Consider the following 12,509-nt stretch of genomic DNA (forward strand, 5'->3'; position numbering starts at 1 on the left):
AATTTCTCAAGCAAGGATTTTGCTAGGACTGTCTGGGAGTAGTATGAGTCGGGAGGGGGGAACTGAAAAAGAGCTCTTATTGGCAGAGGGGTTTGGAACTCTCTTCCTTATTGGTCTATTAACTAATTTACCGCCTGGTTATGTCACCAGGAAGGCCAAAACTCCATCCCACCAAAACAGGCTGAAATTTCAGGCGGTCTAGCTCCTACACTAAAAAGGTATTATCATAATTTTCACAATTTCACAGCGTTATTCCAACCCCATAGTGTGGAAATATATACACTGAGTGTACAAAACATTAGGAACTTCCTAATATTGAGTTGCACCCCCTTTTCGGGGCATGGACTCGTCTAAAGCATTCCACAGTGATGCTGGCCCATGTTTACTCCAATGCTTCCCACAGTTGTGTCAAGTTGGCTGGATGTCCTTTGGATGGTGGACAATTCTTGATAAACACGGGAAGCTGTTGAGTGTGAAAAACCCAGCAGCGTTGCAGTTCTTGACACTCACAAACCAGTGCACCTGGCACCTACTACCATACCCCGTTCAAAGGCACTTAAATATTTTGGCTTGCGCATTCAACCTCTGAATGGCACCCATACACAATCTATGTCTCAGTTGTCTCAAGGCATAAAAATTCTTCTTTAACCTGTCTCCTCCCCTTCATCTACACTAATTGAAATGTATTTAACAGGTGACATCAATAAGGGATCATAGCTTTCACCTGGATGCACCTGGTCAGTCTATGTCATGAAAAGAGCAGGTGTTGCTAATGTTTTGTACACTCAGTGTACAAAACACAGGAAAATCACGTTTTTGACTGCACTGGGCCTTTAAACAATATTCCCACAACCTTGAGTCAACAATCACCTCAGCTGAACCTAAACAACCCTAATTGAAAACAGACTTCACATGGACTTCAAGACTCTATTATATAGGACAAGACTCTGAAATGGATATCCATAACAATCCAATGGTATGGAGGTCAGGTCAGTCCATACAGGCCTAGTTCATTATGAGACTCCAGACATCCTATATGCAACAGCCACATATTGAGTCAATTGTCCGCTCAGTGCTAGCTACTGTAATCAGGATGGAGAGATAGGGGTGATCGGGGTGGACAGTGGGAGAGGGGAGACAAGGAAACAAGGCAGAGGGTGCTATAGGGTGCTATTTGGGGCGCAGCCACAATCGACACATCTGGAGAGGCAACATTCCATCCCTAAATCCCCCTTCGGCGGCTCCGTCAGTCACCTCAGGGTGCCGTCACTCTCAGATGCAAATGTATTACCAGTGAATTTAAACACGTGGGTTGATTTGGTTAGATACGAATCTGCCAGATTATTGTGAGGGAAGACATGTTTCTCAGTTGGTCTTCTCTTGAGAGACAGATTTTGGCAGTACTTTAATTTACTGGCCTGTTTCTGCCAGTATTTACTTGGTATTTACACAGAAACTATTGGATCAAATAGTAGGCTACTTTTTTGTATTTTTTGAAAATAATTCAATACAATATCACACTACACTTAGTAATGAATAGATGAATAGAATGGCAGTAATGAATCCCAAAGAAAGCAGACAGGAATTGTGGGTGTGGTTTTGTGGGTGTGCGTTCCAGTGCCTAGGCGGCAGGTAGCTTAGTGGTTAAGAGCGTTGTGCCAGTAACCGAAAGGTCGCTGGTTCTAATCCCCGAGCCGACTAGGTGAAAAATCTGTCAATGTGCCCTTGAGGAAGGCACTTAACCCTAATTGCTCCTGTAAGTCGCTCTGGATAAGAGCGTCTGCTAAATGACTACAATGTAAATGTAAAGCAGACAGGAATTGTGGGTATGGTTGTGCTGTCAGATACAACCAGAGTTATCTGAACAATCTGAACTACGTGAGTCCATATCATATGCACAATGGAGGAGCTGGGGCAAACAGGAAGCACTGATACCAACGTTGAGGAGCGATTGACTGCATCACTATTGATCTTTGTGCGAGGTGTTGAAGGTACCGAACTGTCTGTTCAAGCGGTTGACGCACAGTTCGGACACTCATCTGTATAACACAAGACATGCAACCAGAGGTCTCTTCAGTATTCAGTACACACAGTATTAAATAGAGCCATTACTAAATGGAACTCTCTGCCACCCCAGGTAACTCAAGCTAGCAATAAAACCCGATTCAAAAACCGGATAAAAAACACCTTACGGCACGACCGGGACTGTGAAGACACACAAATGTTTATGCATTTTGTATTGTATTTTGCATTGTATTATGTATTGTATTATGTATGTGATACGTGGTTGGGATACGACTGTCATATGTGGTTGTCTCGCCTGGCTATCTTGAGATGAATGCACTAGCTGTGGGTCGCTCTGGATGGGAGCGTTTGCTGATTGGCTAAATTGTAATGTAAATGTATTTCTATGTATGTATATTATTAATTGTATTTGTTGTGTTGTTTCCTGTTTGGACCCCAGGAAGTGTAGCCCCTGCCTTGGCAGCAGCTAATTAGGGGTCCTAAGAAATACTAAATACTTTAATGGAGACAATCATGTGTGTGTGGGGGTTACTGTCTGTGTATGCACATGGTATACAGTATGCAACATTGCGGATTGCTGTATCTGTGTTTCTTCTTCTTCTCCAGGTGATCCTGTCAGGGATCGTTGGCCTCACAACATGGAGGAGACCCATGCTGCTGCTGGTAGGTCATATATCACAGAACTGTTATTTTTATATATGAGAGGGATCTGTACTTGCTTACTGTGTGAGGGAACCGACCTTAGTACTGTACTGTATGAAGGCCAGGGGTATTCAACCTGGGGTCGGCATTCTTTCCCAATGTTTGTTTGAATATCGCTAGCAACAACAGAATAAACACATTTTGAATTAAGTACCTGCCAGTAGCGGCTCCTGGTTAGCTGAGTAGGAGGGGCGGAGCACAGTGCAGGCAGATTTTTTCAAATGTCAACAGGCCACGCACATTGCTGACAGGAGTATAAAATCGAGCATACAGCCATGCAATCTCCATAGACGAACATTGGCAGTAGAATGGCCCGTACTGAAGAGCTCAGTGACTTTTAAGGTGGCACCGTCATAGGATGCCACCTTTCCAACAAGTCAGTTCGTCAAATATTTGCCCTGCTAGAGCTGCCCCGGTCAACTGTAAGTGCTGTTATTGTGAGGTGGAAACGTCTAGGAGCAACAACAGCTCAGCCGCAAAGTGGTAGGCCACAGAAGCTCACAGAACGGGACTGCCGAGTGCTGAAGCGTGTAGCGCGTACAAATTGTCTGTCCTCGATTGCAACACTCATTACCGAGTTCCAAATTGCCTCTGGAAGCAACGTCAGCACAATAACTGTTCGTCGGGAGCTTCATGAAATGGGTTTCCATGGCCAAGCAGCCGTACACAAGCCTAAGATCACCATGCGCAATGCCAAGCCTTGGCTGGAGTGGTGCAAAGCTCACCGCCATTGGACTCTGGAGCAGTGGAAACGCTTTCTCTGTAGTGATGAAACACGCTTCACCATCTGGGTTTGGCGGATGCCAGGAGAACGCTACCTGCCCGAATGCATTTGTGCCAACTGTAAAGTTTGGTGGAGGAGGAATGGTTCGGGCTAGGCCCCTTAGTTCCAGTGAAGGGAAATTGTAACACTACAGCATACAATGACATTCTAGAAAATTCTGTGCTTCCAACTTTGTGGCAACATTTTGGGAAAGGCCCTTTCCTGTTTCAGCATGACAATACCCCCATGCACAAAGCGAGGTCCATACAGAAATGGTTTGTCGAGATCGGTGTGGAAGAACTTGACTGGCCTGCACAGAGCCCTGACCTCAACCCCATCAAACACCTTTGGGATGAATTGGAACGCCGACTGCGAGCCAGGCCTAATCGCCCAACATCAGTGCCCGACCTCACTAATGCTCTTGTGGCTGAATGGAGCAAGTCCCCGCAGCAATGTTCCAACATCTATTGGAAAGCCTTCCCAGAAGAGTGGAGGCTGTTATAGCAGCAAAGGGGGGACCAACTCCATGTTAATGCACATGATTTTGGAATGAGATATTCAACGAGCAGGTGTCCACATACCTTTGGCCACTATTTAGCTATGGATTGGAACAACAAAACTCCAAACCGTATATAATAATAATAACCACACAATAACCAAAAATAATAACTACAAATAATAATGATAAATAGTCTAAATAAACAAATATAAAGTAGGCTACACCTCCTACTGTACAAGGATCTGCTTCTAGCTGTACAGAACGTTTTCTCTTTGGTTTTTGAGGAGTGTAAACTTCTCTTGCTTTTTTGTTAAATTCTGATACTTCTCGAGTGAGTTTCTTTACGATAGACGGCAGGTTCAGGGCATTCGGTCTGTCCTGTGACATGGTGTTCCTCAGAAAGGTCTTTATTCTTTTGAGGGTGGGAGAAACACAGCTCTGCAGTTGTCTTAGGCATGGTAATGAGAATGTGGAGCAGCTTCAAAGTCTCAGAGGCTTGAACAGAGCCAGTGCACTCTGCTTGTGTCATGTTTTAACTCGCTCGGCAAAGTGCTTCAGGTCACTCATTCCTGTTTGAGTCCACGACATGTCGCCCTGTCCACTAGCATCTGTTGAACAGAATAGAAGGCATGCTTTTCTTCATACCAGGTCCGCGAGAAGGTTTGATTGAGCATATTGCCTCCCTCTGTCTTTCGACAATTGCTGGATGAAGATGTCTGGTTTATCAGGTCCCAGCTGCTTTATTTGCAATTATTTGGAATGGTCAAGCTTTCAAATTGTGTTTTTAGAAGTGATTCTACAGTGTTAAGTGACAGAGCTGGTGTCACTGTCGCAGCCACCATGATGACACTGTTATGATTAGTTTATTACAAGTCAAGTACAATTTGCTGTTTAGCGCCATCTGTTGACTACCAGGAGATCCAGGAGATCTGAGCACTCATTTCAGTGCCACAGGACGGTCCATTTACTTTGTTAAAATTCATGTGATAAAATACTTTAATCTCCCTTATAGCAAATTGCTGGCAAAATAATCCAAGCACTGTAAGTAACTGAACAGCTTGTTTTGAACACTATATTTTATAACAGGAAAATGTACACACATTTCCACATGTTTATGAGCATTTTAAACGTAATCCATGAATTACGCAGAACAAAAATATAAACGCATCCAGCATCAATTTCAAAGGTTTTACTGAGTTACTGTTCATATAAGAAAATCAGTCAATTGAAATAAATTCATTAGGCCCTAATCTATGGATTTCACATGACTGGGAATACAGATATGCATCTGTTGGTCGCAGATACTGTACCTTAAAAAAAGGTAGGGGCGTGGATCAGATAACCAGTCAGTATCTGGTGTGACCACCATTTGCCTCATGCAGCACTGTTGATTGTGGCCTGTGGAATGTTGTCCGACTCCTCTTCAATGGCTGTGCGAAGTTGCTGGATATTGGCGGGAACTGGAACACGCTGTTGTACACGTTGATCCAGAGCATCCCAAACATGCTCAATGGGTGACATGTCTGGTGAGTATGCAGGCCATGGAAGAACTGGAACATTTTCAGCTTCCAGGAATTGTGTACAGATCCTTGTGAAATGGGGCCATGCATTATCATGCTGAAACATGAGGTGATTGAGGCGGATGAATGGCATAACAATTGGCCTCAGGATGTCATCACGGTGTCTCTGTGCATTCAAATTGCCATCGATAAAATGCTACTGTGTTCCTTAGCTTATGCCTGCCGATACCATAACCCCACCGCCACCATGGGGCTCTTTGTTCACAACGTTGACATCAGCAAACCGGGATTCATCCATGAATAGCACACTTCTCCAGCGTTCCAGTAGCCATCTAAGGTTAGCATTTGCCCACTGAAGTCGGTTACGATGCCGAACTGCAGTCAGGTCAAGACCCTTGTGAGGACGACGAGCATGCAGATTAGCTTCCCTGAGACAGTTTCTGACAGTTTGTGCAGGAGTTCTTCGGTGGTGCAAACCCAGAGGTTCATCAGCTGTCCGGGTAGCTGGTCTCAGACCAACCCGCAGGTGAAGAAGCCGGATGTGGAGGTCTTGGGCTGGCGTGGTTACACGTGGTCTGCAGTTGAGAAGCCGGTTGGACGTACTGCCAAATTCTCTAAATTGCACGCTCCCTCAAAACTGCAGACATCTGCGGCATTGTGTTGTGTGACAAAACTGCGCATTTTAGAGTGGCCTTTTATTGTCCCCAGCACAAGGTGCACCTGTGTAATGATCATGCTTTTTAACCAGCTTCTTGATACGCCACACCTGTCAGGTAGATGGATTATCTTGGCAAAGGAGAAATGGTAATTAACAGGGATGTAAACAAATTTGTGCCCAAAAATTGAAAGAAATACGTTTTTTTGTGCATATGGAAAATGTCTGTGATATTTTATTTCAGCTCATGAAAAATGGGGCCAACACTTTACATGTTGAGTTAATAGGTGCCGCCCCTAACGCCCTAATTGGCGGGCCGCCATTGATACCTACAGTAGAATAGAGCAGAATATCTTATTTTTTATGATGTCAACTTTATGTATCAACTCCTATTATTGAGCTAATTATAGTCATTGGAGCTTATAACACTCACTGGAGTATCTGACATACAGTGAAAAAGCACCCGCAAGTACCAGTCACGGCAAATGCCTCTGCCTGCTGGTAAGCTTTCTAGACTTTGACATACAGTACATTCGGAAAGTATTCAGACCCCTTCCCTTTTTCCACATTTTGTTACGTTACAGCCGTATTCTAAAATGGCATATATAAAAATAAAACTCATTTATCTACAATACCATAATGACAAAGCGAAAACAGGTTTTTAGACATTTTTGCAAATGTATTACAAATAAAAAACAGAAATACCTTATTTACATAAGTATTCAGACCCTTTGCTATGAGACTCGAAATTGAGCTCAGGTGCATCCTGTTTCCATTGATCATTCTTGATATGTTTCTACAACTTGATTGGAGTCCACCTGTGGTAAATTCAATTGATTGGACATGATTTGGAAAGGCACACACCTGTCTATATAAGGTCCCACAGTTGACAGTGTATGTCAGAGCAAAAACCAAGCCATGAGGTCGAAGAAATTGTCCGTAGTGCTCCGAGAGAGGATTGTGTCGAGGCACAGATCTGGGGAATTGTAGCAAAAAAATTCTGCAGCAGTGACGGTCCCCAAGAACACAGTGGCCTCCATCATTCTTAAATGGAAGAAGTTTGGAACCACCAAGACGCTTCCTAGAAACTGAGCAATCGGGGGAGAAGGGCCTTGGTCAGGGAGATGATCAAGAACCTGATGGTCACTCTGACAGAGCTCCAGAGTTCCTCTGTGGAGATGGGAGAACCTTCCAGAAGGACAACCATCCCTGCAGCACTCCACCAATCAGGCCTTTATGGTAGAGTGGCCAGACGGAAGCCACTCCTCAGTAAAAGGCACATGACAGCCCGCTTGGAGTTTGCCAAAAGGCACCTAAAGGACTTAGAGCATGTGAAACAAGATTATCTGGTCTGATGAAACCAAGATTGAACTCTTTGGCCTGAATGCCAAGCGTCACGTCTGGTGGAAACCTGGCACCATCCGTACAGTGAAGCATAGTGGTGGCAGCACCATGCTGTGGGGATGTTTTTTAACGGCAGGGACTGGGAGACTAGTCAGGATCGAGGGAAAGATGAACGGAGCAAAGTACAGAGAGATCCTTGATGAAATCCTGCTCCAGAGTGCTCTGGACCTCAGACTGGGGCGATGGTTCACCTTCCCACAGGACAACAACCCTAAGCACACAGCCAACACAATGCAGGAGTGGCTTCGGGACAAGTCTCTGAATGTCCTTGAGTGGCCCAGCCAGAGCCCGGACTTGAACCTGATCGAACATCTCTGGAGAGACCTGAAAATAGCTGTGCAGCGACGCTCCTCATCCAACCTGACAGAGGATCTGCAGAGAAGAATTGGAGAAACTCCCCAAATACAGGTGTGCCAAGCTTGTAGCATCATACCCAAGAAGACTCGAGGCTGTAATCTCTGCCCAAGGTGCTTCAACAAAGTACTGAGTAAAGGGTCTGAATACTTATGAACAAATCTATTTGTTTTAAATGTATATTTTTGCTAACATATGATGGAGGTCTGGGTCGCTGGTTTGCCTGGGCGGGGTTCCTGTGCAAGAAAAGGTTGCCTACATATAGCCCAAATCCCTGATGTAGGCTATATATGAGGACGATATCATTTCTTACCTGGACCTATTTTACTAGTACTCCTTTTACCAATGGGCAGTTTGAAATGAGCTAATACTGTATGTTTGTTTACGTTACATAATTACGACAACAAAGGATTCAACGTCTTTATGAAGGGAACAGTGCGAATGTTTCCACAAGCCTGCAGAAAGAATATGACCGGGATTTGCCAGCATCGACCCTGTCATTGGATTAGACCATAATGATTCTGTAGTGAAATGAATGGAATCAGAATATAATCATTTTGACGCGTTTTCAGATTAGACTCTACTTGTCGTCACATCCTTAGGCAGCCATAGAGGTGTGGTTTGGTCTATTCTGTAGTGCCAGGAAAAACATCCAGGACAAATCCACTATAAGCACAGCAATTATAGTGTTAAGTCAGCCATGTCTGTTAGGATGTAAGGGTTCAGAGGTTATCTCCAGATGACCACGCTAGAGAGGTAATCTCAGACTCTGAGCTGGATGGCCATGCTAGAAAGCACCAAATCAGCAACAAAAATGTTGAGTGTCGATATGCTCATCTGTTTGATCTTGAAGCCACACTGTCCGTTTGCTTATTTTAACTATTCATTAGCCCCATTTCACAAGCAGGTTAATCATGTTTATAATTGTTCACCAGTACTAGTTAGATTACCTTGTAAATCTCCGTTTTCAGTATCTTGTTGCAGTGCTCATTGTCTTTTTTACACATGCTTCACAAACACCAGATGGCTTTGTGTATCAAAAACCCAATCTGGTCCCCAATTTACCACAACACCATGATTCATCCGCAATTTACCCCAACACCATGATTAATTCCCAATTTACCCCAACACCATGATTAATTCCCAATTTACCCCAACACCATGATTAATTCCCAATTTACCCCAACACCATGGTTCATCCCCAATTTACCACAACACCATGGTTCATCCCCAATTTACCCCAACACCATGGTTCATCCCCAATTTACCCCAACACCATGGTTCATCCCCAATTTATGTCACGATCGTCGTAGGGAATAGACCAAGGCGCAGCGTGATGAACAAACATACTTTAATTAGTTAAAGTGTGAACACAATACAAAACAAGAAACGACTCGTGAAGTCCACGGTATCAATGACCGAACACGGAACAAAAACCCACAAACACAAAGGGAAAACATACAGTTTAAATATGGCTCCCAATCAGAGACAACCAGCCAACAGCTGACACTCGTTGCCTCTGATTGGGAGTCACTCAGGCAAAACATAGAAATCAACAAACTAGAACCCCCAACATAGAAATAAACCACATAGAATGAACACACCCTGGCTCAACATATGGAGTCCCAGAACCAGGGTGTGACAATTTACCCCAACACAATATGCAGATTCAGACTCATCTGGTGCTCTTCTTTGGGAAACATTGTGCTTCCACAAAGATGGTTCCACAAAGATGGTTGGAGGTCCACACACCAGAGAATTCTGACTTGAATGGAAATATCAGTAGTTTAAAATTATACTTTCAATGCTCCATAGGAAACCTATTGAAATCATAGAAATATAGATATTAGAATAGACGTAACCATTTAAGTTGACATTCGACGGTGGGTGGACCGGCGGTCATCTTCGTTGTAGTAATTAGAAGTTAACATTTTAATTCAATTTACATTTGAATATTTTACCAGCTAAATTGCAGTGATATGAAGGGATAGGTCCATTCTATTAATTATATTTCTATGATTGAAATGACAGCCAACCTGTATTCAAGAGCATGTTTTGTCAACCGATGGCGAGCACAACACAAATACCTCAGATGATGTGAAATGGGGTCAAAGCTGCAACATATGCAAATATGAAAAAAGACCGGAGTTTACACGTTTTTAGATCATTGACGTTAAAGGTTTAAAAATGACATTATTATTGAAAATATTTTTTTCAAGAAATAATTCAATAGTTTGACAACATTGTTTGTAAGCTTTTAAATGATATCAAACTCAACCGTTTATATTTTCCAGTGATGAAGACATGGATGTTTCCTGGTATGGCGGGGAATACAAAATGGGTAAACTTTGAGCACCTATATCTCTAGAATATTTTGGCATTCAGGTCCAAAAAGTCACTTTCTGACCACTTCTTCCATGGGCAAACATGTATAGAAAGTTTTGTTTAAATTAAAAGGGATGCTGTCAAAAAGTGGTTGAATTCAAATGGATTTATCATGTAGTCACATTCCCTGTCCTCCCAAATCCTTAAAACCCTGTAATCTGGTGTGTTTGATTTCTCTGTAGAGGCGGTATTAAAGCCTCTTAGAAACACAAACTGTTTTTACCAGTTTTCTCAAATCCTACCCCTAGTTGCACTAGACACCTGAACAAAATCTAGCTGACCCCTGACTGCTCATACAGGTCAGAGATAAGAGTTCAGATGGGATAAGAGTTCAGATGGGAAACCCTGCTCTACTCTGTCTTGACTGAGTATTTTGAGTCTTTACATGGACATGAATGATTATGATTTCTATTTTCTATTTTCACAGCTAAACCTATCGTTATTCTTTAAAAAAAATAATCCTTGACATGATCAAATAACTCAAGCATAGATTGGTAACTTTTATCCACATCGGGCAGCAGGTGAGCTAGTGTCGGAAAATGTGGTGATGGGGCTTGTGGAACCTTACGTTGGCAAGGGGAGAAATGTCACCATGAGCAATTTCTTAACTTCACTGTCATTGGCGAACAATTTGCATGCAAAGAAAAAACATCTGTCCAGCACCATGAAAAAAGTATGACGGGAGCTCCCTCTGCGCAAAATAAGGCACCTGCACAGCCGTTGCAACGGTGCTGAAGAATGACAATGGTACACAATAAAGAGAAAAACAGGGACTATTACACACTACAGCCAAACAAAGTGTGTCAAGCAAGTGAAACTGAGGACAAGGGATAACAGCTAAATGAAATCCAACTGATGCCATTGCGTGAAGATGCTCACAATATAAGCACAAGCTGACAATAATTGACTTTTATTGTTTTTGTGCCAAGTTTCACGATCTATTAAGGCCAATTGGCACTTATAATGATGTTTAGGCTACTGATGTTTTCATCATTTGACCTCGCGTCTCTTGACTGTGCATCTTGGTGGTTGGGGTATTTTTATTTTTATTTTGTCGTTATAAAAATAAGCTGTTAGCGTGCTCCAACACATGCTTTATGTTTTATAATTGTAACAAAGGCACTCCACAAATAAAATTGATTGAACACTTGAATTTTTTTTTGTTTTTACATATAGCCTACAGTAACTTAAACTAATGAAAATGCTAATGTTTTATTTGAAATAAAATAAAAAATCTCATTCTAATGTTACCCAAGTCCTTCATAAACACAGCCAAATTATAATTTTTGTGATAGCATGTATGAAATACACAGTTAGAATGTTGCAGTCATTAGCTTGAAAGGGGGTCTATCGAGACCCAGCTGTTCTAGTGTTAAGAGCAAAAATAAAATCGGATCATTCTGGATCCTACAAAAGATCATGCATTCCCTGAACATGTTAGATAGCACAATGGGATACTAGAGCAATAACTATTGATCAAGTGGACTTTGCCTCATGCAAATGAATGTTAGATTTAAATTATGCAGACGAACAACATCAAATATCGTGATCTGTATAATCATATATTATTGCCATATTATGTGGTCTGAACATAGTGAAAATTGTATATTGTATTCAGTAAAATTAGTAACTGGAAGTCCTGCCGTTTGCGCAGTCAGCGTATTACAACTCTGAGAGTGTATTGAAGTATTTTGGAACGTAAATGTGGAGTGTACAAACCAATCAGCTTTCACTGATTGCACATAAAGGAAGATAGTTCCTACATGATAGAGTGCTAGCTTTGTTATTCAACTGATCTTGTGTCCTTTCTGTCATCCTGTGAACCCCATTCATTGCTGCTCACAGCAATATTTTAAAATGCTTTTCTCAAACTCCTTTACTCCTATACTATATTTGTCAAAATGTAGATTCCACTAGGTGGGCCTTTTTTATTACCCCAGAATGTTACCAGTGTGTATAGTAGCATGTTACAAATGGAGGTGTCACACAATACAGTATATTTTGAGCAATAGTTCTGTTAAAGCTTTAATATGTATCTTTTTGGGGTACCCAACCAAATTCACATAGAAATCTGAGTTATAGATCTGTCATTCTCATTGAAAGCAAGTCTAAGAAGCGTTAGATACTGTATGTTCTATGTGCACTATTTCTATGCTTAAGTTTAGTTTTTGCGTCTTTTACTTTCAGTTTTGTACACCAGCT

General features: G+C 42.2%; 1 protein-coding gene across 1 annotated transcript in view; it reads left to right on the plus strand.

The window, feature by feature from the left end:
* fam189a2 (family with sequence similarity 189 member A2) overlaps positions 1–12,509 on the plus strand; it is a 47,991-nt gene that overhangs the window by 3,119 nt on the left and 32,363 nt on the right. Inside the window, exon 2 of the mRNA XM_084177202.1 lies at positions 2,632–2,688. Coding sequence (XP_084033328.1) covers positions 2,632–2,688 — 57 coding nt within the window. The remainder of the gene's footprint in view (positions 1–2,631; positions 2,689–12,509) is intronic.

Source organism: Coregonus lavaretus (assembly GCF_964263955.1).
Source record: "Coregonus lavaretus genome assembly, chromosome: 14".
Classification (NCBI taxonomy): Eukaryota; Metazoa; Chordata; class Actinopteri; order Salmoniformes; family Salmonidae; genus Coregonus; species Coregonus lavaretus.